At 41.8% G+C, this 26327-nt stretch overlaps 1 protein-coding gene across 3 annotated transcripts in view; it reads left to right on the top strand.

Annotated features, from left to right (window-relative positions):
* PRTFDC1 (phosphoribosyl transferase domain containing 1) overlaps nucleotides 1-26103 on the top strand; it is a 108936-nt gene extending 82833 nt beyond the window's left edge. For 2 of the 3 annotated variants that reach the window (XM_005564805.4, XM_005564804.4), the window contains 6 exons: nucleotides 3255-3320; nucleotides 16296-16313; nucleotides 17703-17785; nucleotides 19306-19352; nucleotides 23260-23336; nucleotides 24827-26103. In XM_005564805.4, coding sequence (XP_005564862.1) covers nucleotides 3255-3320; nucleotides 16296-16313; nucleotides 17703-17785; nucleotides 19306-19352; nucleotides 23260-23336; nucleotides 24827-24874 — 339 coding nt within the window. In that variant the 3' untranslated portion in view covers nucleotides 24875-26103. The remainder of the gene's footprint in view (nucleotides 1-3254; nucleotides 3321-16295; nucleotides 16314-17702; nucleotides 17786-19305; nucleotides 19353-23259; nucleotides 23337-24826) is intronic. The other variant, XR_012417538.1, reaches the window with a different exon arrangement.
* The last annotated feature ends 224 nt before the right edge of the window (nucleotides 26104-26327 follow it).

Below are 26327 nucleotides of genomic sequence, written 5' to 3'. Positions count from 1 at the left end.
ATTTCAAAATAGCTAAAAGAGGATTTTAAATGTTCTCAACACAAGAAATGATAAATATTTGAAGTGATGGATATGGTAATTAGCCTTATCTGATCATTCCACAATGCAGAAATGTATCGTAACATCACATTGTACCTCATAAATATTGTATTAGTCCATTCTCATGCTGCTAATAACAACACATACCCGAGACCGGTTAATTTATAGAGGAAAGAGGCTTAATTGATTCACAGTTCCACAGGGCTAGGAAAGCCTCAGAAAACCTACAATCATGGCGGAAGGAGAAGCAAACATGCCCTTCTTCACATGATGGCAGGAAGGAGAAGTGCAGAAGGAAGCAGGGGGGAAAAGCCGCCTAATAAAACCATCAGATCTCGTGAGAACTCACTCATTGTCATGAGAACAGCATGAAGGAACTGCCGCCATGATTCATTTACCTCCCGCTGGGTCCCTCCCTATGACACGTGGGGATTATGAGAACTATAGTTCAAGATGAGATCTGGGTGGGGACACAGCCTAATCATATCAAATATATACAGTAGTTGTTGGTCAATTAAAAATTTTTTTAAAAAACATGTTTATACACTTGGAAGAAGAATTTCTTCAGTAACACTTGCTTGGCAACATACTCTATGGCTTTTAGCACATTATTTAGTTCTCTGATTTTTTTGGTTTTTGGTTTTAATCAATAGAATGAAGATGAAAATGTAGAACTATTGTGAAATTTACTCTGATCTGACAGACTATAAATCTCACTGGTTACATTAAACTTTGTGGTTTAGTAGTTGTATTCAATTCTGTATAACCCAGTCCCCTGGAAGTACCGACATTTTATTTTTCCTGCTGCTATTAACATATTTAAGTCTAACGTGCAGAAATTCTTCCTATGTTAATTCCTCTATTTCAGCACCTCTAGCAGTGACAAGAAAATTTTCTCCTTTGACATTTTTGACAAGTCAAAAAGACCACTATCATGACTACTTGTCAATATCTAATGATAAATGTACAAAAACAACGAAACATCTGTAAATTCTGAATATCCTTTGATATTTCTCCTTTTGATATATCAGTTCCCGTAAGAATAAAATAACTGGGTTTATCTAACTTAGTGGGCCACTTTTAGGATGAGCTAGTGTGTGAAGCCTCTCTCCTTGTCTGCCTGTGCTCCCTCCAACCATCCATGGTAAGGAGTGAATGCTTTACCAAGCAGAAGTAAAAAGATATTTGGCCAGGCATGGTGGTGCACACCTGTAGTCCCAGCTACTTGAGAGGCTAAGGCAGGAGGATCGCTTGAGCCCAGGAGTTTCAGGCAGCAGTGAACTATGATTGCAACACTGCTCTCCAGCCTAAGTGACAGAGTGAGACCCTGTCTCTTTAAAAAAAAAAAAAAAAAGGTAAAAAATTTTAAGGTCTTTTTTTTTTTCGTTTGAGCAGCAAGGTAAAAAGACAAAATGTGTTTCATTGGCAAATCTGTCCTACTGGTGGTTTGGCTCCTTTTTCCCTTCCCAGATGACCAACTCCATAACAAAGTAACTGTACCTCTAGATAGAGACTCACTTACAAGTGAGTCTTCAAACCAGCCCAAGAAAATTCCTAAAGGAATTGGCTTGAGTAGCTGGAAAGTCTGCGGTTGGATATAGCTTCAGGCCCAGTTGGTTGGCCTGCACTGTGAAGGCCTGGCCCTACCTGAACCGTGCAGAATGGACTCCCCCCAGGAAGAGGGAGGGCCTCTTTGCTAGGATAAAGGAGGAAGATGCTGAGCTAGCAAAAGTGACAGCTGTCCACAGCAGTAACTAAAGACGTTTCCTGGTTCAGCATGTAGCACATATGGTGCCTAGATCGTCTTTTTCTCCCCAAGGTTATTGTTAGAATCAAGGGATTGCAACATCACAGCATTCTTGCTTGGTCATGAAACAGACTGCCTGAATATATTGGCTTTGCTTCCTTTAATGTGGGTCTGTAATGAGGCTGGGAGACAAGTGGCTGGTTCTGTTTCTTGTTTTGCCTCTGTGTCATTCTATTATGATGGTCACTATGTAACAATCCCTTTTGTTTGTTTGTTTTGTGAGGTTTCATTAGGACAGGATAATATACCATACACAAACATGATGAAAGTAAATGATCATAAACTCTAACATGATTTCAATGAAAAGTCTTCTAAATATGGTTCTAAGGCCAGCCGTGGTGGCTCCTCTCTGTAATCCCAGCACTTTGGGAGGCCAAGACAGGAGAATCACTTGGGCTCAGGAGTTCAAGAACAGCCTGGACAACATAGCAAGACCTTTTCTCTACTAAAAATAAAAATAAATTAAGAAAAAAAATTAGCCAGGGCACTGTGGTATGTGCCTGCCTGTAGTCTCAGCTACTTGGGAAGCCGAGACGGGAGGATGGCTTGAGCCTGGGAGATTGAGGCTGCAATGAGCTGTGATCATGCCACTGCACTCCAGCCTGGGCAAAAGTGAGACCCTGTCTCAAAGAAAAAAAAAAAAAAGTATATGTGTATATATATACACACACACATATACATATACACACACACATATATATACACACACGTGCATATATATTTTGTATATATGTATTTTGTATATATATTTTGTATATTATATATATTTTGTGTATATACATATACACACACACATGTAGTTCTGAGTGTCACATTCTTAGGACCTGCAGAAATTGTCTGAGGCCTCATCCTTCATGTCAGAAGGTCTAAGTACAGTACTTCTTGATTCATGGCCTGTTAGAATTGCTCTGGATGTCAGATGAGGGGCCGGATCTCCGATGGTGGGGAGTAGAGGAGGCCTCCAGTCTCTCAGGAAACCAGAACCTGACTGTTCTCCACTGCAGATCTTTAATCAGGGCTTGGTGGCAAAGCTGACACGTACTCGGTCCACCCCTAGGTAGGCGAAGCACAGGAGTGTGGCTGTCTTCTCCAGTTCCCTCTGCTCCAGGATAGGCTCAGGCACCTTCCAGAGTGTTTTGCTTCATGTTCGGTTTGTCTGTCCTCTCTCCACTCTCCCATTCCCCCTGCATACCCACCCTCTCCCCACCAGCCATTAGAAAGCTTTGTCTCAAGGGCAGTAGCAGGAGCGTGGCTCTTGGTAACCATAGGCAACCATGAATCCCTATTAGCTATTTGTGCTATATTTGTAAGGCACATTCCGGCCACTAACTGGGTAAACAGGAAAATGTGCTTTAAAGGTTTTCTTGCGTGGTAAAATTGTCTCCCTTTTTTTTCTCCTTTTTTGCAGAATGACCAGTCCATGGGTGAGATGCAGATAATCGGAGGTGATGATCTTTCAACACTGGCTGGAAAGGTTTGTTAATGTAGCTGTGCTCAGACTGCATTGATGTCTGGGGGCATCGGTGACCTGCATTTCAGGTCAGCACTCACAGGACATTTCAGACACTCTCCCAGGTTTTCCAATTCATACAAATGGCTGTGTGAATCCTTTTAATGATCTCCCCTTTCTAAAACACTCTTTTTAGAATGCTTCCAAGACACCATGCAGACCAAATCTTTCTTCTCCAAGCTTCCTTCCAATCTTATTTCAGACAGCAAAACCCCTTTGCCCACCTTGTTCTAATCCTTTTCTACTCATCTTTCCAGGCACCTTCTGAAAAGGAAGCTTTCCCTTTATTTATTCATCTGCCTTTTTTTTCTCATTCATCCTCCCCACCTAGGCTCTTCAGTAAGACATTTACACAGGTTCAATGACACGTACAAAATCTTGGGAGGGAAGAGAAAAGGACCTCTTAAGAGCGCATTTCAGCACTTTGCCTTTTTTTCTATTAAAAAGAATGTAAGCTATTAAATAATAGGAAGAACACCTCCAGTTTTAACTTGGAGTTCCACATCTGCCAGTGCTTAATAATAATGAAGTGAAAAGACTGTTTAGATTCTGACATAAATACATAAACTGGAAAGAAGGGTTGTTTCCTAACGAAAATGATGTTCGTGGAATGTTACTTGAAATGCAAGTTTGCTGTGAATAAAAGCAATCCGGAATTTGTTTTTGTTCAGCAGTACTGACCTAGCTTGTATCCCTTATCCCTGAACAGCTTGGCTTTCTAAGTAAAATGGATTAGTCTATTACACAAGCTTAATCTCTCATACTTGTGGTTGTTATTGTTATGCAATGCCTGGGTAGGAAAAAAATAGCAGCCACATTTAATAAAAATATGTGTAATAATCTTAGGATCGCTATAGAGCCATAAGGACTTTTTTTTTTAGACAGAGTCTCACTCTGTCCCTAGGTTGGAGTGCAGTGGCATGATCTCAGCTCACTGCAGCCTCCACCTCCTGGTTTCAAATGATTCCCCTGCCTCAGCCTCCCAAGTAGCTGGGATTACAGGCACCTGCCACCATGCCCGGGTAATTTTTGTATTTTTAGTAGAGATGGGGTTTCACCACATTGGACAGGCTGGTCTCAAACTCCTGACCTCAAGTGATCCACCTGCTTTGGCCACCCAAAGTGAAGCCACAAGGACTCTGACTATAAAACAGCATACTTCTCTCTACTCTGAAGACAGCATAATAGATTCATGTGTTAAATGGCTATCCAGCAGTAAATTGTGTTCCATAAAAATTGGAATTAACCTGCTGATGTTAATTCATCACTAAGCCACCATTTGATGTTACTGTTACATTGGTACCTGAAACAACATCCTAGAAAGCTAAAATACTAAAAGTAATTTCCAGAAATTCATAAGTTTTAACGACCCTGGAGTGGTCTTTAGCACGTCATTTCAGGATTTTATTGTAGGACATTTCCTTACAGGTTTATTACACAAAAGAAATAGTTTACCTTGTGCTTTTGCTGTGGAGTCTGTCAAAGTGACAACTCTAAGATTCCTAAATGAATGCCAAGAAGAAATTTGCACGTAGACGGCGGGGCATGGTGGCTCATGCCTGTAATCCCAGCACTTTCAGAGGCCGAGGTGGGCAGTTCATTTGAGGTCAAGAGTTCGAGACCTGCCAGGCCGAAATAGCAAAACCCTGTCTCTCCTAAAAATACGAAAATAAGCCAGGTATGGTGGTGCACACCTGTAATCCCAGCTACTCGGGAGGCTGAGGAGGAGGATCACTTAAGCCCAAGAGTTAAGGCTGCAGTGAGCTATGATCGCACCAGTGCACTCCAGCCTGGGCAACAGAACAAGACTCTGTCCCTTAAAAAAAAAAAATAATAATCTCTATATCCATACCTTGTTTCCACTAGAGTCCTTTCCACAAGTTGCAATGTTTACCTTACGGCTTTTTATTTGCCTGTCTGCCCGACCAGGAAGTCAGCATGCAGTGGGCAGAGACCATACCTGGTCCATAACAAATTGGAATAAATATTTGGTGACTGAACAAGTGGATGGTCCTCTTATGTGGAAATTAGAAAGAAGTCTTCGATTAAGAGAGGACAGGGCAGAGGACCCACCTGGTCACACCCAAGGACACACCCACCAGCTGGTTAAGTTGAGAGGTGGAGAGAAAGGTGCTGAGTGAGGGAAGAGCGCCCTCTTTGTTGAGGCAGGAGGGCTTCCTCACAGGTGACTCAAGGGGGACTGAGGAAGTGAATGCAACACAGCTGAGGTGGAGCAGTGAAAAAAATTTCACTTAGCTTTTAAAATTTCCTTTTCCTTAAAAAAGATAAAGGCCTTCCAATATGCCTTGGCATAACACCAAATAACCACCAGAAGTAGCCAGAGCCCAGTTTGAACATCACAGTCGTAAGCATTTTAGAAAGTATTTCTGGCATGAGTCAATGGATCATGTAGGTAGAGGCAACGTATTGTTTGTGGAGTTTTTCAGCTATAGGGGAACTATTAAAATCCATTTGTTCCTATTCGATAGGTAATAAAAATCATTAGTTGTCACTGGGCTTGGGAAACTTAAATACCCATTACAGCCCTGGGGAAGGGTTTTAGGTCTTATGGAGTGAGTTTGTTAGCATTTAAGTTATAGTTGCTGCCTTAGAATAGTAGGCTGCTACAATGACTTCTTTGGGTAGCCGTTTTCATAAGAAATAAAATACAATATGTGAGTAAGATCGAAAAAAAAAAAGATAAAGGCCTTCATATGACCCACCCTGTTCATTCATTCTTCATTCAGCCTCTCCATGAAAGGTTATCAATTAAGTTAGATAGAACAAATAAGACACGCTATTCAATGGCAATGTAGAGTGACCATGGTTAACAGCAATGTGTTGTATATTTCAAAGTAGCTAGAAGACTTGAAATGTTCCCAACACATAGAAATGATAGACGGTCAAGGCAGTGGCTCCCCCAAATACCCTGACCTGCTCATTACATATTCTGTGCATGTAACTCCATAAATACATAAAACATTGTGTATCAAAGAAAAAATAAAATTTAAAAAATAAGAATTGGCAAGATTTTATAAATATATTTTAGAGGCTCTCCAAAATCTTTCCATCATGCAGAATATACACTAGCTGGAAAAAAATGTAAAAGGAAAAGGCACCCAACAATTAGTGGGTACTTGTTTTAATGGGTGTAGAAGAAAGTCTGAAACTGCAATAAATATCTCCACTGGATGAAAGGATTGTTGAGGCCAGGAGTTTGAGACCAGCCTGGGCAACATAGTGAGACTGCGTCTCTACAAAAGAAATTTAAAATTTAGCCAGGCATGGTCGTGCATGCCTGTAGGCCCAGCTACTCAGGAGGCTAAGGCGAGTGGATCACTTGGGCTCAGGAGGTTGAGGCTGCAGTGACTTCTCCTTTCTCCTGTAGTCGTAATAGAATTTGTCAGTCATTCAGTAAACTTACATTTAAAGTACGTTTATCATCATGTTATTACTCTGCCAGGAGTTTGTTCCCAGGAATACACCTTCTCTTATTTAATGCTTGGCACTCTAAGAAGAGTCCCATACATCTTTCCACACAAGACTCTTTCCTTGGGTTTAATGAAATCCAAAGAATGAAGGATTCCTTAGGATTCAGATAGTCTTAGAGAGGGGAGGGTGAGCTTTTGCCTGGAATAGAAGGGTTTGTGACTAACACAAAAGAGAGGGGAAGGGTCCCCCGTGGCAACACTTGATCCCCAAGCCCCAGGGTACTCCTCCGTAGCTATCACTGTCATCTACCGAAAACCAACAATCATTCCCTCCAAATAAATTTCAAAAACCATTAAGCCAGCCAGGCACAGTAGCTCACGCCTATAATCCCAGCAGTTTGGGAGACTGAGGCGGGTGGATCACTTGAGGTCAGGAGTTTGAGATCAGCCTGGCCAACATGGCAAGACCCTGGTCTCTACTAAAAATACAAAAATTAGCCAGATGTGATGGCACACACCTCTAATCCCAGCTGAGGCAGGAGACTCACTTTAACCTGGGAGGCACAGGTTGCAGTAAGCCAAGATTATGCCACTACACTCTAGCCTGGGCAACAGAGCAAGACCCTGTCTCAAAAAAAAAAAAAAATTAAACCCACAAAAACCCCACCAAAATTTAATACAATACCACAACCTATCCCCCACTAATAATTAGCCCTAATCCTTCATAAATAGGTGACAGCTTCGAAGAAAATTCCACAAAGCCTACAACAAGAATAATACTTACTAAAAATAAAAATACGGAATGGGGTAAGTGGGAAAAGAGTAAGATCACTGGACAGGAGTGGACCAGCATGACTGAAGGAAATTAATCAAAAACGGGAAAGTAGTAGAAAAAAAAAAAAAAAAAAAAAAAACGAAAACACGGGGTTTGGTGTGTAGAATACATTGAAAGTCCCAATGAAGAGTTGAACTTGCTCAGCAAAGCAAACAAGAGACACAAAAGTATTTGAGCAGAGATGACATCATGGAGCTGTGTTTCAGGAAAATGAAACTGACAAGAGGGAAGAAGGGCTGAAAGAGGGGAGAGAGCAGTTTGGAGGCAGGGTGGGCGGAGCCTGCAGGAGCACTTGAACTACAGGAGCCAAGTTAGGGTGGAAGAGAAGGAATCCTGGCATCAAAAGGAGACGTGACAGAGTTAAATGAAGGAGGGAGGGCTAGAAAGGATTTTTTAAAATTAAATTTGTGTATGAAAGAACTCTGTAAAACATGGGGACATGGCTCACCTACATAATCTTGTCATGATGTGAGTTAGAGGCATTATGAACATAACTGTATAGTACTTCTGGAGCCCTTGAAGACATGGGATTAAAATATTTAGAAGAAAAGGAGACGCTACACAGCCACCCCACTCTCTCTCTCTCTCTCTCTCCCTCCCTCCCTCCCTCTATCTCTGGCTTTCTTTTCTTTCCTTCTTCCATTTCTTTCTCCCTTTCTTTCCTTTTTTTAAATAAAAAATGTTTTGCTTTGAACCCCAAGAAACTACCTTTCTTTTTTTTCTTTCTTTTTTTGCTATCTTTCTTTCTCTCTTTTCCTTTTTTCTTTTTTTTTTTTTTTTTTTTTTTGCTTTTTATTAAATTCCTTTCTCTCTCTTCCTTTCTCTCCTTTTCTTTCTCTCTTTCTCTCTCTCTCTCTCTTTCTTTTCTTCCAAGGAAAGGAAGCTCACACGGGAAGCTGTCTGAGTCATGGTTCTAAATAGGTCATTGCTGTTGAATAAAGTGAGCCCTCAATGATCAAGTTAAATGGCCTCTTCAGTTCATGACGTTAAAGGCATTTTATTTGGTGTGTTTAAGCTGTCTACACAATGTACTCTCTGACTGATTTTTTTTTTCCAAAGTTGATTTAATACTGGCACTTCATAAAATGTGTGTATCTATTAAAGCAAGATTTTATTCATATTCACGAGAAACCTCTGAAAGGGTGGAATAAAACAAAATGCATGGAAACAGACACAAATCTGGCAACATGGAAACACAGATGTGCAGGTTAAGCCCAAGATTTTGGGAGACATGCCCCTCAAATCTGCCCTCAAATAAGTTTTTCTTTTTTCTTTTTTTTTTTTTTGAGGCAGAATCTTGCTCTGTCTCCCAGGCTGGAGTGCAGTGGTATGATCTCAGCTCACTGCAACCGCCACCTCCCAGTTTCAAGCAGTTCTCCTGCCTCAGCCTCCTGAGTGGCTGGGATTACAGGAGTGCACCACCACACCCAGCTAATTTTTGTATGTTTTAGAAGAGATGGGGTTTCACCATGTTGGTCAGGCTGGTCTCGAACTCCTGACCTCAAGTGATCCACCCTCCTCAGCCTCCCAAAGTGCTGGGATTACAGGAGTGAACCACTGTACCCAGCCTAAGATTCTAATTAAATGCCAGAATGAAGCATCAGAACCTGCCAAAAGTTCCCCCTTGGCTGCCTTAACTGTTTAAATCATTCTTTTTTTATTGCATCTGACTAAGCTGAGAACAATAATGGAAAGACTCACTGACTGATGATTCTGGAAATTTTGTGAATTTATCACATAAAACGAAATGCTAAACTACATTCCCTTTTCCATGGGGTTTATATTCACATTCCTGCTCATTCTCCACATCCACATTACAGCTCATTGTCACTGCTGCCATTGCACTTGATTAGTGTGACCACAGCCACCAAACTACACCGCTGCAGATGAGACAGTGTGGTGTGCAAATCACTGTGTGCTCTAAAATGCTAGAAGTAGGAATAACCTACTTAAGAGCATCATGTCGATTTGTGCAATTCTTTCCTCCCTTCTTTTCTTCTTTCTTCCTTTCTTTTTCTTTTTTGTTAGGAAACCCCTTGTGATTAGTTTTGATCAGAATCATGCAACAGCAAAGAAAGCACACTCCAGAGATTCCTCATAGAGTTTTTGCCTGCAGCTCCTAGGCTGCAGATTTTACTGGCTTTCTGGGAGGAAATGAGCTAGGTGTGATGAGATGACTAAGACAGTAACTGGCAAACATCTCAGATGCAGTGATCAGAGTTATCAGATTGGAAGTGTGTAGGAGGCACAGTGTGTACTGAGAAAAGAAGTTGCCCACTCAAAAAACGCGAGTTTTAGGAAATTGCTTAGTGCAAAATTAAAAGCAATAGACATTGATGACAGCTTGGTTAAGGAGGAATTGCAGATTGTTAAGGAAAAATGGAGGGGATGAATCAGAAATACAATGAACTAGAGAAAGTGAAAGAAATGAAGTCAAAATTGTTGATTCACTACACAAGTATTTCTTTTGTTGTTCTGTTTTGTTTTGTTGAGACAGAGTCTCACTCTGACACCCAGGCTGGAGTGCAGTGGCACAATCTCAGCTCACTGCAACCTCCACCTCCCAGGTTCAAGCAATTCTTGAGCCTCAGCCTCTCAAGTAGCTGGGACTACAGGCATGCACCACCATGCCTGGCTAACTTTTATATTTGTAGTAGAGACAGAGTTTCACCATCTTGGCTAGGATGTTCTCGAACTCCTGGCCTCAAGCAATCTGCCCGCCTTGGCTTCCCAAAATGCTGGGATTACAGATGTGAGCCATCACACCCAGCCTCCATGTTATATATTGATTATATAAAGATAAATAATTTTGGCTCCTTAGCTCTTTTACCTAATCTTAGGCACAGCCATATCTCAGAGTTATTGTGGATTTGGTTTCAGACCACCACTACAAAGAGAGCCACACAAATTTTTTGTTTTTTCAGTGCGTATAAAACTTATGTTTATACTGCATGGTAGTCTACTAAGTGTGCAATAACATTATGTCTAAAAAATAAGCCACATAACTTAATGAAAAAATACTTCATTGCTAAAAAAAATGCTAATGATCATCCGAGCCTTCAGTGAGTCATCATCTTTTTGCTGGAGGAGAGATCTTGCCACGATGTTGATGGCTGCTGACTCATCAGGCTGGTGGGTGCTTCAGAAGGTTGGGGTGGCTGTTGCAATTTCTTAAAACAAGACAATAATGAAGTTTGCTGCTTAGATTGACTCTTCCTTTCATGAAAGATTTCTCTGCAGATGGTGATGCTGTTTGATAGCATTTTACCCACAGTAGAACTTCTTTCAAAATTGAAGTTAATCCTCTCCAGCCGTGCTACTGCTTTATCACTAAGTCTATATAATATTTTAAGCCCTTTGTTGTCATTTCAACAATGTTCATGGCATCTTCGCCAGGAGTAAATTCCATCTCAAGAAACCACTTTCTTTGCTCATCCATAAGAAGCAACTCCTTATCTGTTCAAGTTTGATCATCAGATTACAGCAATTCAGTCACATCTTCAGGCTCCACTTCTAATTAGGTTCTCTTGCTATTGCCACCACATCCGCAGGTACTTCCTCCATGAAAGTCTTTTTTGTTGTTGTTGTTGTTTTGAGACAAGTTGTCGCTCTGCCGCCCAGGCTGGTGTGCAGTGGCATAGACATGGCTCACCGCAGCCTCGACCTCCCTGGGCTCAGGTGATCCTCCCACCTCAGTTTTTGTAGAGACAGGGTTTTGCCATGTTGCCCAAGCTGGTCTCAAACTACTAAGCTCAAGCAATCCGCCCACCTCGGCCTCCCAAAGTGCTAGGATTACCTGCAGCAGCCACCACCCTCGGCCTCTCCACTGAAACCTTCAGCCCCTCAAAGTCAGGCATGAGGGTTGGAATCAACTTCTTCCAAACCCCTATTCATGTTGATATTTTGATCTCCACTCATGGTTGATGAATGCTCTGAATAGCATCTAGAATGGTGGATCTTCAGGTTTTCAATTTACTTTACCCAGATCCATCAGAGGAATCACTATCTATGGGCAGCTATCACCTTACAAAATCTATTTCTTAAATAATAAGACTTGAAAGTCTAAATGACTCTATGGGCTGCAAAATGGATGTTGTGTTAGCAGGCATGAAAATAATCTCCTTGTAAACATCTTCATCAGAGCTCTTGGGTGACCAGGTAGATTGTGAATGAGCATAGTATTTTGAAAGGAATCTTGTTTTCTGCACAGTAGGTCTCAAGAGTGGCCATAAAATATTCATTTCAATAAACCATGCTGTAAGCAGATGTGCCTGTATAAACAGGCTTTGCTGCTCCATTTATAGAACACAGGCAAAGTCAATTTCACATTATTCTTAAGCACCCTAGCATTTTTGGAATGGTAATTGAGCATTGGCTTCAACTTAAAGTCACCAACTGCATTAGTCCCTAAAAAGAGTCAGTCTAGGTGGGGCACGGTGACTCACGCCTGTAATCCCAGCACTTTGGGAGGCCAAGCGGGTGGATCACCTGAGGTCAGGAGTTCAAGACCAGCCTGGCCAACAGGGTGAAACCCCTTCTCTACTAAAAACACAAAAAAAATACCAGGGCATGGAGGCGGATGCCTATAATCCCAGCTACTCGGGAGGCTGAGGCAATAGAATCGCTTGAACCCAGGAGGCAGAGGTTGCAGTGAGCCAAGATCGTGCCATTGCACTCCAGCCTGGGCAATAGAGTAAGACTTTATTACCAAAAAAAAAAAAGAGAAGTGTAAAAAACAAGGTATGCCTATACAGCAAAAGAGACTGTTCTAAATTAAAAGAGAAAGATCCAATCCATGGTATAGGTTGGACAAACCAGCTACAAAGGCCATTTTTAGGAAAACTGGTGAAATTTGAATATATAGTAGGCTTTATATGATGTTAACAAATTACCATCATTTTTGTTGGATGTTATAATATTTTGGCTATACATAATAAAGAATGCTATAATAGCTTTCATCTATTTTAAAGCACAGAAATATTTTTAAATACTTTAAACAGTTAAGCATGTGTCAAAAATTCAGGAAGTCTTTAGACTTTTCTGGTTTTCAAGCATTCTATAATGTTTTATATTTATATATTATAGAAAGTAGAAACTTTCTTTGACAGGTATATATTTATACATAAGGAAATATATGTACTTTCTATGATAAGAACGACTACACGGCTGGACACAGTGGCTCACACCTGTAATCCTAGCACTCTGGGAGGCTGAGAAGGGAGGATCACTTGAGGCTGGGAGTTCAAGGTTACAGGGAGCTGTGATCGAGATCCTGTCTCTAAAAAAGAAAAAGAAAATTTAAAAATATGCATTTATACTTAAACCCTTTTTAAGAAACAAGCAACCTGAAAGTCAATAAATGATTTAAATATGTTTTTAAGTACAGAAATAGCTATATGAAACGTGACAAAATCTATTTTTTAGAAATAAAAAAGTAACAATCAGAAAAACAGCTAAAAGAGTTAAAAGTGACTGTCTCTGGGAAACAAAATTGGAAGTGAACAGAGGTGAAATGATAGAGGGATGTTTTTCTTTTAAAAACCTTTCAATCTACTTGATTTTTTTTTTTTTTTTTTTTTTGAGATGGAGTCTTACTCTGTTGCCCAGGCTGGAGTGCAGTGGTGCCATCTCAGCTCACCGCAACCTTTACCTCCCAGGTTCAGGCAATTCTCCTGCCTCAGCTTCCCAAGTGGCTAGGACTACAGGCATGCGCCACCATGCCCAGCTAATTTTTATATTTTTTGGTACAGAAGGGGTTTCAAGATACTGGTCAGGCTGGTCTCAAACTCCTGACCTCAGATGATTTGCCTGCCTTGGCCTCCCAGAGTGCCGGGATTACAGGTGTGAGCCACAGCGCCTGGCCTCAAACTATTTTAAACATGTGTATGCATTACATTGATTTGAAAATGTATTTGAATAATTGTGACAGTGTCTCTCAATATCATTATTCATCCAAATCCTACTTCCCACCTACCACTATATCTTAGAATTGAAGCAAATCTTTTCAAAGATGACTCTATTGTATTGCAAGGTTCTGTACTATCAAAAAAATGTTTAATTACATTCAATACGTGCACTCTACTTAATTAGGCAGGAATGCAGACTAACACATTTTAGAAAGGTTTTTCTTTATAAAGTTGAAACAAAAAGAGATTGTGAGCCAGAAAATTAAATGAATCACAACATTCTCCAAGTATTCTGGTTGGTTTATAGGTCTGATTGGTAAGCCTCAATCAAACTAAAAATGCACATCTCAAGCAACTACTGCAAATTGGCCATTAAGATTATAGCAACTTGTGTTCAAAATACCAAGGGGACTCCCCTGGCAGCATGACTCTTGTAGTTTTTGTTACAGAAGGGGTTTCAATATACTAAAATATATTGAAAGAATGGTGCCTTGCTTCAAAAATAGACAAAATAATCTTATGTATTTCCATGATAAAATTAAGATTTTCAATGGATTTAATGAATAAAAATGTCATACCTGACAGAAAAACACTTCCAAGAAGATATTTTCACATAAGAATGCATTTGACATATGGTGCAAAGTTAACAGAGTTGTTGGTTGGCTGGTTTGGTGGGTGGGTGGTTAACATTTTTATTAATTAAATCTTGCATTAAACATAAGTAAGTTATCTAATGTGTAGTATTTGATCTGATTTTTTTTTTCTTTTGAGATGGAGTCTTACCTGTCACCCAGGCTGGAGTGCAGTGGCGCAATCTTGGTTCACTGCAACCTCCACCTCCCAGGTTCAAGTGATTCTCCCGCCTCAGCCTCCTGAGTAGCTAGGATTACAGGCACCTACCACCACACCCAGCTAATTTTTGTATATTTTAGTAGAGACGGGGTTTCACCAAGTTGGCCAGGCTGGTCTCGAACTCCTGACCTCAGGTGATCCACCCACCTCGGCCTCCCAAAGTGCTGGGATTACAGGCGTGAGCCACTGTGCCGGGTCATGATTCTTAAAGTATTGTATAAATCATAGAGATAAATGTAAAGTCATCTAAAGAAAGAAAAACACCATTACATTGAAAGAATAGTCTCACCATTTAGTAAATTGGGATGGCATATTAACACAGTCATATTTTAATTTGGTGGGGCAGCATTGACATGTCACTCCTAATCCAATTAATCGGTCAGTTTTAACTCAGTAATAAGTTTAATCAGTTGTTATTGCTTTATTCAACAAATAATTATTGAGCACTTATATGCAGGCATTATGCTAGTTTCTGGCAATATGGTAGGAATCGAGACAAACATGATCCCCACCTCATGGCGATTAGAATATAGTGGGGAAGACATATCAAACAAGAAATTAAAATGTAGTACAATCATCGTGTATTAGTCCTTCCTCACACTGATATAAAGAAATACCTGAGACTGGGTAATTTATCAAGAGAAAAGGTGTAGGTGGCTCTCAGTTCCACAGGCTGTATAGGAAGCATGACGCTGGCATCTGTTCTGCTTCTGGGGAGGCTTCAGGAAACTTAAAATTATGGCAGAAGGCAGCCGGGTGTGGCGGCTCGTGCCTGTAATCCCAGCACTTTGGGAGGCCAAGAAGGGCAGATCACTTGAGCTCCTAAGTTTGTGACCAGCCTGGCCAACATGGTAAAACTCCATCTCTACTGAAAATACAAAAATTAGCCAGGCGTGGTGGTGCACACCTGTAATCCCAGCCATGTGGGAAGGTGAGGTGGGAGAATCGCTTGAACCCGGGAAGCGGAGGTTACAGTGAGCGGAGATCGCACCACTGCACTGCAGCCTGGGTGACAGAGTGGGATGCTGTTTCAAAAAAAAAAAAAAATTATAGCAGAGGCAAAGGGAGAGCAGCACTTCACATGTCTGGAGACAGACATGGAGCAAGAGAAAGAGGGGGAGGTGTCCTACACCTTTAAACAACCAGATTTCAGGGCAACTCACTATCAGGACACCACCACCAAGGGACGTGATGCTAAACCATTCATGAGACCCACCCCCCTGATCCAGTCACCTCCCACCAGGCCCCGCCTCTAGCGCTGAGGATTACGTTTCAGCATATTTGGGCAGGGACACAAATCCAAACCATATCACAGTGTGCTTAGGGAAGAGGTAGAGGAATGCCTTGAGACCTTGTTGCAAGGAATCTAACCATCTCACTAAAAATACACACCAGGCACCTCCCAGTCCTTTCTCTAGCCTACTGTCTTCATCTAGGTTGGCAATCCAAGAGGAAATCCTGAGTCCCCAGGGATTTTGGTGGTCGTGCAAGAGGAAGGCTGTCACAGCTGAACCCATGATGCATTTACCAAGCACAATCTCCGTTAGTGATGCGGTTCATGTTGCATTGTTTTCCTGGGAAACTCTTAACAGGCTTTGCCTCCCAGGTGGGGGTGGGAGGCCCTTGGCAGAATTACTGAGAAGGGATGACTTTATGGAGAGCTCGTCAGACAGGTCTAACATAAGCTTGTTTCTAACCTAAATATAGATACTAACATTGCATCACCAACTAATGCCGGAGGACCTGTTAAAATGAATCTGGAAAACCTAGATCACCTCTAGTCCTTTGAATTAGATGGATGGGGAAGGACTGTCTGAGCAAATTGTGAAATTCTAACTATAAGCAAAAAAATGTGTATGTATCCTGTGAGTCAGATTGGCATCGCATTCTAAAATACGGGTTTTGTTTATTTCAGAATGTTCTCATTGTTGAGGTAAGCTGGCATTTCCTTTCCATACTTGGAGGTTGAAAGACTCTAATGGTGAGTTTTAAACTGCACACCTTGTTATCAAATTGACCAAGGATTTCTTGAGCTCCCACTGGGTGCATGCTCTCCAAATTTAATGAATACGGGCCAAATAGCATCCCTGATTTCAAATAATGTAGAATAAGAGCTTGGCAACAATATTTGTGGACGACTTTGTCCTTTTTGTGTATCCAGTTCCACGTATCTCTGTGTTGATTCTTATGGTTCTTTGTGAATCAGACAAGTTTAAAGAAGAGGAAACTAGCTCACCGAACCAAATTCATTTCACAATGAAACCAAGGTTAGAACTCTGTTTGCCCTGAATTCAGTGTTTTTGCTAAGGACCTCTGACGATTTTGAGAATTCTCAAATACTTTCAGCATCAAAATCATAAACACAATCAATTAAAAATGGTGAGCTATGGGGAAAGCTATGGTTTTGGGTTTTTTTGGTTTTGTTTTGTTTTGTTTTACGTTTGTTTTTCTGTTAAAAAAGAGAACGTGGGATCCCTATGGCAGTAGTGGACTAATACAGCAAATGGCCACGTTTCCTTCAGGAGCATGCTCGTCTCATCAAACAGCAAAAAATTCAGGGGAGCTATTTTCAACCTTTTGCTACACAATTGCCTGTGTGCGCCATGTGTATCTGGAGTTCTTGCTCAGTATAACCCATGGAGCAGACCCTCTCACCAAATGAATTGCCCAAGCCTGGTTACATTCAGACCTGTTGTTTTGATAATCAGCTCGTGACAGCTGATTCCTGTCCTTAGGACAATAAATCGCGGCTGCCCATTCTCCTCTAATTGTGCAGCAGCTCATCAGCGGAGATGAGCCCGAGCTCACTGCAGCCGTGGACCCTCAGAATTCACAGGCTGTCACCAGCTGCTGTCCAGACACCTCTCACTTCCCAGCCATAGAATGCCCTATTGAGTGGGGGAGGATGAGGGGGAGGCATTTATCCATTCAGTGTATTCAGATGTACATATCCATGAAAATTCATGTGCCTTGTATTGTGTTACATAACCTCAGGGCCAAATTTAGTCCTTGAATGTGCATACGCGAGTCCAAATGTACTCAATGAGGAGTCCCACATGCTGTCCAAAGGCTAAATTTGGCCCTTCAACACAGCTAAAGGATTCAAGGAGGAAAGAGTCTCCGGTAGATTCCCCAAAACTCAGCTTCCAGAAGGAAGTGCCTGTCTAGATAAAACATAACCCACTCCTCCTCCTCCTTTGGCTCCAAATTGGATGGCATTTTTAATTACGATGCATTATTAATCAGGAGTATCGCCCTGGATGAAAAGTCTGTTGTGCTGCTCAGATGCACTTTGTTGAATTTATCTGTCCTTTCTGCAAAGGATGTCGTCGGAACTGGGAGGACCATGAAAGCACTACTCAGCAATATAGAGAAATACAAGCCCAACATGGTTAAGGTAGCCAGGTGAGTTGGACATTCATAGCATGGTGATTTCTGGTTTTCCAAGCAAGCCCAAAAGGTATGCTAACACAGGATGCTCTTTCCAAACAGTATAATATATTCCAATCTAGTGACCTTTTCCCCTGGGGTATTACAGTTTGACCACACTGAAAAGCAGCCCTTGACTGCTAGCCTGAGAGAAGAAAGGGAAGAAGACGTGCTTCGCCATGTTTCTGAGTTCCTCTTTACTGAGCCTCCATTAGCTGTTTCCAGGAGCAGCTGGATGAGCCCCCGTGCAATTGCTCTTCTCCCTTCATTTTTTTGTTTGTTTGTGTTGAGACACAGCCTTTCTCTGTCGCCCAGGCTGAAGTGCAGTGGCACAATCTCAGCTCACTGCAACCTCTGCCCTCTGAGTTCGAACAATTCTCATGCCTCAGCTTCCCAAGTAGCTGGGACTACAGGCGCCCGCCACCGTGCCTAGCTAATGTTTTGTATTTTTAGCAGAGATGAGCTAGGGTTTCACCATGTTGGCCAGGATGGTCTGAACTCCTGACCTCAAGTGATCTGCCTGCCTCAGCCGCCCCAAGTGCTAGGATTACAGGCATGAGCCACTGCACCCAGACCTTTTTTAGAGCAAGAGACAGGGTCTTGCTCTATGATCACAGTAGTGTGATCATAACACACTGCAGCCTCAAACTTCTGGGCTCAAGTGATCCTCCCACCTCAACCTCCTGAGTAGCTAGGTACAGCTACCCCCTATTTTTTGTTTGTTTGTTTTTTTGTTTGAGATGGAGTCTTGCTCTGTCACCCAGACTGGAGTGCAGTGGTGCAGTCTCAGCTTACTGCAACCTCAACCTCCTGGGTTCAAGTGATTCTCTTGCCTCAGACTCCCATGAAGCTGAGACTACGGATGCATACCACCATGCCCAGCTAATTTTTGTATTTTTAGTAAAGATGCGGTTTCACCATGTTGGCCAGGCTGGTCTCAAACTTATGAGCTCAAGTGATCTGCCCTTCTTGGCCTCCTAAAGTGCTGGAATTATAAGCATGAGCTACCATGCCTGACTGACAGCTACCTTTTTTAAAAGTTTTTTATATTTTATCTATTTTTTGGGACAGGGTCTCACTCTGTCACCTAGGCTGGAGTGCAGTAGTGCAGTCATGGCTCACTGCAGCCTTCAACTCCTGGGCTAAAACAATCCTCCCACCTCAGCCTCCCAAGTAGCTGGGACTACAAGCAGGTGCCACCACACCCAGCTAAATTTTTTATTTTTTTGTAGAGACAGGGGTCTCGCTATGTTGCCCAGGTTGGTCTTGAACCTCTGGGCTCAAGTGATCCTCCCACCTTGTACTCCCAAAGCACTGGGATTACAGATGTAGGCACTGTGCCTGACCTGCTCTCTTCTTTTTATCCAGAACCGTCTATATAGTGCCATAGTAGCAAAATATGTATTTCAACTACATCTTTTAATGATGCTTGATTCTATTTACAATTCATAGAGATTTGATTGGGTTCACTAAAGCATGTCTTTTTTTAATGGTAGTTTGTTGGTGAAGAGAACACCCAGAAGTGACGGCTTTAGACCTGACTGTAAGTGATTTTTAGTTTTTTGTTTGTTTTGTGCTTGTGGTGTTTCATTTTATGTTTAAGAATCTTTGATTTCCTATTTGACAGCACTGCAAGTGGAGTTGAAACTGTGTAGGGCTGATAGTCCCACAGATTCCTCATGGTCTCCCCCACCTTGATAGGGAAAACAGAACCCTTTAAAATGAGGGTCTTCAATGTTGTAATTTGCGTCTTTCACAGGAACTCTATTCCGTGCATTGGGTATTTTTATTTGTATGTTTCACACAGCACCTTAACTACAGAGAAGTCAGCTGAAAAGTTTCAGGGAGTAGAGGAAGACCTGATCCCACCGGACTAACTCAGACACTTAGGATCCCTGCCTTGGCCTCTGTTCTCACCAGTCAGACAAGGAGAGGTGCTATGGAGGTTTAAAGGGAGTCTCATGCCATCATCCGGAACTATTACCAGACAATGCACAATGGTGACCTTTAGCAAGCCTGAATAGTAATGCACAGACGGGGAAATCTAAGACAGCTCCCCATCACCTCCAAACCAAAGCTCTGAAACACAGAGAATTAGCAGAGCAGGTATCTCTAGATACCATCTGCACGTGTGACCTCAGATGTGTGTTCTGTAGGGCTTCCTCGTTGAGTACACTCCTCGCTTCTCCTAACAATAAGCCTAGTTCTAACTCCAGGAAGGATAAACATGCAGCCTGATTATTTATTATTCTAACACTAGAGGCGAATTTTTTTCACTTGCATAGGCAGCCTTCAGCTTGATTTTTATAACTTACATTTGCTCCAAAGTCCCTGGGATAATTTGGCTACAGTTCTCTTCAGCAAGCTGAACAAACATTAGCGAAAGACAAGCACAGTATGGATGGGTGACATGCCAGCGACATTTAGCCAGTGACTCTACATTCTAAAAACAAGTTTCATTCCTGTGCTGGATGTGTTAACTCTAGACCATGTCAGTTCTGGGCAGAGAGACCCAGTTGCATGTTCCCATCTATTACTAGTATCAAAGGTATAATCTGGATGTAGTGAAGGTTGCTTGAGGTTACTTAGCAGAAATTGTCTAACAAAATAGTACAGGATACTCACTGTATAGATAAGATTTTAACTGAAGTTGAAAAACATTCACTTCAAACATATCCGATTAATGACAAATTTCTTATATCACTTATAATAACAGCAATAAAATAATAGCAGCTAACACTAGGAAGAGGTTGTGATGTGCCACGCACTGTTCTAAGAGCTATACAGAGATTAGCTCCTTTCATCCTCACAATAGCTCTCTAAAGGTAGGAGTTGTTATTATACCCATTTTACAGATGAGGAAATCAAGCACAGCAAGCTTAAATAGCTTGCCAAAGTCATGTAGCTGTGAGTGTCAGACCAGTATTAAGCCCAGGCAATCTGGTTTCAGTCAGTGCCCTGACTCTTCCACTACATCTGCAAGTAACATCTGCTATGGCAAATGTAAGTGTAGGAGCTGCCCTCATTTACCAGTTAAGGATAGGTCACTCTGATTCATGACTGTCCTGCTGAACCATCATCCTTTTATTCTATGACATCTCAAGGTTTGGCCTTCTAAATAGGCTTTGGGCTCTCATTTTCTCAGTGTGAGTTGCCCTGCCTGATGGAAGGATTGCATTGCTCCCTGTCAAGTCATTATTACAGCACTGGTTACAAACAGGGTTTCTTGGGATTTGCTCTTATTATTATTATTATTATTATTATTATTATTATTTTGAGACAGAATCTGACTCTGTCACCCAGTGCAGTGGCGCGATCTCGGCTCACTGCAACCTCTGCCTCCCAGGTTCAAGTGATTCTCCTGCCTCAGCCTCCCAAGTAACTGGGACTACAGGCACATGCCACCACACCTGGCTAATTTTTGTATTTTTAGTAGAGACGGGGTTTCACCATGTTGGCCAGGCCAGTCTTGGACTCCTGATCTCAGGTGATCCACCCACCTAAGCCTCCCAAAGTGCTGGGATTACAGGCGTGAGCCACTGCACCCCACCTTTTTTTTCTTTTTGAGATGGGATCTCACTTTGTTGCCTAGGCTGGTCTCGAACTCCTGGCCTCAAGTGATCTTCCTGCCTCAGCCTCCTGAATAGCTGGGACTGCAGGCGCACGCCCACCTTCATATTCTTTTAGCTAGCTCAGAATCTCTGTTCCTTCTTTCTCTCTGGATTTATGAGGCTTTGTACTTTGTGTTCCTTTCTCCTGATTGATTCTTTTATGCTCAGTGTAACTGCTGACCTCTTCTGCTCTCACTTCTCCTCTCTGATTCTTTTTTTCAAGAAACTCTGCAGTTTGGAGGAATCAAGCAGGCTTCCTAGCAAGGGACTGCATAATGCACCCCCCTAGTAAATAAGCCCCTCACCTCCAGTACTTATTTTCCTAGCAAGGGACTCCATAATGTAACCCCCTAGAAAATAAGTACCTCCAGTCCTGTCTGTGAGCAGGAACCAGTTTTGTGAAAGCATCGTTGGTCACAGTCACTGTGGAAACAACTTTGCCTGGGCCATAAGCCCACTGGCTATACCCAAGTACAGTTTCATTAAAAGTAAGCAAATAAATCTCTCACCTATATTACTGTAATAAACAAACTTGTAAGTTTCCAAAACACTGAAAAAAAATTGAAAATCATTGGACCGTGCACCTTTATTCTGTTTCAAGACCTCTGAAGAAGGAGAGCTATTGTCTGTTCCTTAAGAATTCTCTCCAATAAGTATCAGCCAGGCGTAGTTGTGCATGCCTGTAGTCCCAGCTACTCAGGAGGCTGAGGTGAGAGGATCACCTGAGCCTGTGGAGGTAGAGGCTGCAGTGAGCCGTGATCACACCACTGCACCTCTTCCTGGACGACAAAGTGAGACCCTTTCTCAAAAAATAGCCAGGTTCAATGGCCCATGCCTGTAATCCCAGCACTTTAGGAGACTGAGGCGGATGGATCACTTGAGGTCAGGAGTTCGAGACCAGCCTGGCTAACATGGTGAAACCCCATCTCTATTAAAACTACAAAAATTAGCCAGGCATAGTGGCGCACATCTGTCTTCCCAGCTACTCGGGAAAATGAACCCAGGAGAATTGCGTGAACCCTGGAGGTGGAGGTTGCAGTAAGCCAAGATCGTACCACTGCACTCCAGCCTAGGTGACACAGCGAGACTCGATCTCAGGCAAAAAAAAAAAAAAGAATCCTTTCTGATAAAAAATCATCATCTTTTCAATGAATTATTCTTTTGCTTATCATAAGTACCTTGCACTGTGCTTAAATCCACTTCCTCTCATTCTGCCCTCAATAGAGAGCTCATTAATATCCTCTGCATCACAAACCCAAAGACCAGCATTAACGCAACCTCCACATTCTCTTCCTCAAGTTGAACAATCCTGTTGCCTTTCATCTTGTGTCCTGGCTTTTGCTTTCCAGCCCTTTAAACAGCCGAGACACTGAGTACAGCGGGAGAATTGCTTTCCAGTTGCTGTGGCCCACACACCTGTTCACATAATGCAGCATCGTAACGCCTTCTGCTTGAACTTTCCTTTGTGTTATTGAGAATGTTTCCTTTGGCATCGTATCACTGCATATTGCTTGCTTTAGAACACCAGGGCCACGTGACTCAATTATGCATATTTCTTGTTACGCACCGGGCTTCCTGAGCCATTTCTCAACTCTGCATGCTAGATCAGTCATTCTTCATTGTAGGTTGGCTTGTTTGCCTTGCCTCCTTCCTCCCGAGTAGTCCTTCTGGTCCAGGTCCCTCTTGGGCTTATCCTGTGCATTGCTCACCGTTTCTCACTCCCTCCTGCCTCAATGAAAGGTCCTCGAGTTTGAGTGCCGACAGCAGCATATGGCGACTTGCATTTATATAATCTAAATTTTGTTCCTTTTTTTTTTTCCTCTTTCTCTCTCTGCTAAGATGCTGGATTTGAGATTCCAAACTTATTTGTGGTGGGATATGCCTTAGATTACAATGAATACTTCAGAGATCTGAATGTAAGTCTTGCATGCAAATTCCTAACCCCCCTTTTTATAAGAACTTAACAATTTAGAAATGTATTGAATACGTGTTAGTGATGTCTTCTATTGATTATCTTCTATGTCAGGAGTATGGTGAGCACATTGCATCCATACTCCCAATTAACTCCCACTACTATTCTGCAGGGTAGGTATCAGGATGATGGAGGCAAATTATGATTATCTCTATTTCATACTAAAGAAATAGGAAGCTAAAAGCAGAACTATGGTTTGACACTGATTCTTCTCCATAGTCATTGACTGTGCTCAACCAACCATAACAATAGCCAATATTCTATACACTGATTTGTGTCAGTGCTTGAACTCTAGCAGGTTTCAATTACAGGGGCATGCAGCTCATAACTCTTCCCTCTTTGGGGGAAATGATCTCACCACACAGACGTGGACCCCCAGTGTGGACCCCAGCTGTGTGACCCTGACCAACACTGCACGATCTAGAGGTAGACAACTTACCCAAAGTGGACCAATCAGTCTCTCTCTCCTGGGAATCAGAAACTTAAACCAAAAGTCACAGAGACTGAGTGTGTTCAGATTTCAGCTACTAGGACAGCAGTGCCCCAGACAGTATCCATAGCACTATGGGTGAAAGCCTCTGGAGCTGCCCTTGTTCCTGCCTTCTAGTTGCTTCATTGCCCAGTTCGTCCTTGGATTCTGAGAGCTACCCCAGTATTCCACCAATAAATTTCCCCTCCCCCCCTTTTAAAGACACAGGGTCTCGCTCCAGGGTCTCACCTAGACTAGAGTGCAGTGACGCAATTAAAGCTCACTGCAGCCTTGAACTCCCAGGCTCAAGAGATCCTCCCGCCTCAGCCTCCTGAGTAGCTGGGACTACAGGCACACACCACTATGCCTGCCTAATATTTTTACTTTTTGTAGAGATGGAGTCTTGCTATGCTGTCCAGGCTGTTCTTGAACTCCTGGCTTCAAATCATGCTCCCACCTCAGTCTCCCAAAGTGCTAGGTTTACAGACAGGGGCCACTGAGCCCAGCCAAATCCTCCTTTTTTGCTTACATTAGCCTGGCCCCATTTCTGTTGCTTTCAATCAAAATATTCCTAACCCTTTGCTTGTTGCCCAAAAAGGGTTGAATAAGAGCCCATGTTGTGCTTGCCACTGTTATTTCTCCATTCACCCAAGCAGTTGTCATCTTACCAGTAGGAGACTTCAGTTTCTAGCAGGGCTAAACATGCTGCTCCCTCAGCGTTTCTGGGTTTTAGGGACCTGGGGAGCCAGATTCAGTATAAGGCTCCAAACTAAAACCACAAAGGACCTTTTGTCAAGCATTTCAATGGGTCTCTTTGGATTTTACCCACACATATAAATACACACATTTATATTTAAATGATCAATAGCCAATTACAGGATGGCATTCGGTTATGACTGCATCACACTTTCTGTGTCTCAGATTTTGGTAAGAAACTGATGCGTTTAAATCCTTTATTGTTTCAGCACATATGCGTCATCAATGAGCACGGTAAAGAAAAATATCGAGTCTAAAGACAAGAATTCTCACCACTAATGTCCCAGATAACATCATACTTACGCCTGTTCTCGGGAAGCCAGCTGTCAAGTTTGTCTCCCCAGGCATCTTCACTCAGCAGGATATAAAAGAAAAAAATGTTCAAATGAGAGAGCTTTCTTTTCTGAGGTTAATATAAAGAGTATCAAAGGTTCTTAAGGGAAAGAAAGCAGTGCTTTTATTTGACTTGTTCCAAATTAAACACTCCGCCTTGTGACTCAGCAATGCTATCTACCTTCGCACTCCTGAGCTCCGCCTTCTTTTGTTTTGATACAGTCATTATATTTGATTACTATTCCCAGGAATACCCCCACCTAGTTACTCAAATATTTTTCACTTAACTTTTTATACCCTTATTTTGGTAATAAGCTTACAATATTAGGAAGCTGGGGACCTTTTTGTAACTGAAGCCTTGCGTCCCCTATACCGGGAATGCAACTATTAATAGATTCCCATATTTTAAAAGGAGGGAAGGGACAATTTAATATAAATTTCTGTTTGTGCATTTCTGACAGGCCATTACTATCTGCTTTGACAAAGCCTTTCTGAAACACAGTGTACAATGAATCTTAATGATGTTATGAAACCAGCTTTGCTCGGGGCTCTTGATTGGAGCTTCCGGTATGTGATGACGGTATGTCATGTATGCATGGATGTACTCAACTGTGTTTAATACTCTGAATTTTAATTAGAAAAAAATACAATAGTAGCAAGGCCCTGGTTTCTAAGCTGTATCCTTTTATTCATGTGGGACATGAGCAAATGGCAGAATTAGGGGCGAGTGCTTTCTATGCTCGAAACTAAGCAAGTACAAATTTTTCCTCGTATTTGCATGGAAGAAAAAGACACCGTTATGCCCTGTCCTAAACGTGAAGACAGAGGTTGAATTTTTTAAAAAATATCTTTAAAAGGCTGATCACAAAATCCAAGGTGCTACAGGAAACAAGCACACTTAAGAAAGTTTTTTTCTGAATAACATTTTTTTCCAATTTCTTCATTTTATGAGACATTTCCTAATTTATGGGGATTTTAATTGAAAATAAACTTGAGTCTCAATAGAGCTGTTTTTTTCTCACTTCCTAGAAAATGCAAATGCAAAATAAATAACTAAGCAGCTTTTGTTTGGTTCTGAACCGTATGTGGCGTATTGTTATTAGGTTCTAGCTTCCTTTAAACTAATAAAGAATAAGAAAACTTGTATGTTTTATCACTGCTTACTGTTTTTCTTCTGCCTTCATATTTTTTAAATACTTTCAGCCATTAAAATGTATGTGAGTCAGTAGCTTAAATATACAACTGCATGTACCTATCCTGCGGCTTTATTTTTGTTAACTTGGATTAAATCCAATATATGCACTAGTATAAGCAAATGATTAAGCTGGGCTAGATCTGCTTTTTTTTTCCTCAAGCTTGTTTGTAAGAACAAGGAAT

The sequence above is a fragment of the Macaca fascicularis genome, chromosome 9 (genome assembly GCF_037993035.2).
Source record: "Macaca fascicularis isolate 582-1 chromosome 9, T2T-MFA8v1.1".
Classification (NCBI taxonomy): Eukaryota; Metazoa; Chordata; class Mammalia; order Primates; family Cercopithecidae; genus Macaca; species Macaca fascicularis.
The sequence above is the reverse complement of the archived record's forward strand: the minus strand, read 5'-3'. Positions and strand labels throughout refer to the sequence as shown.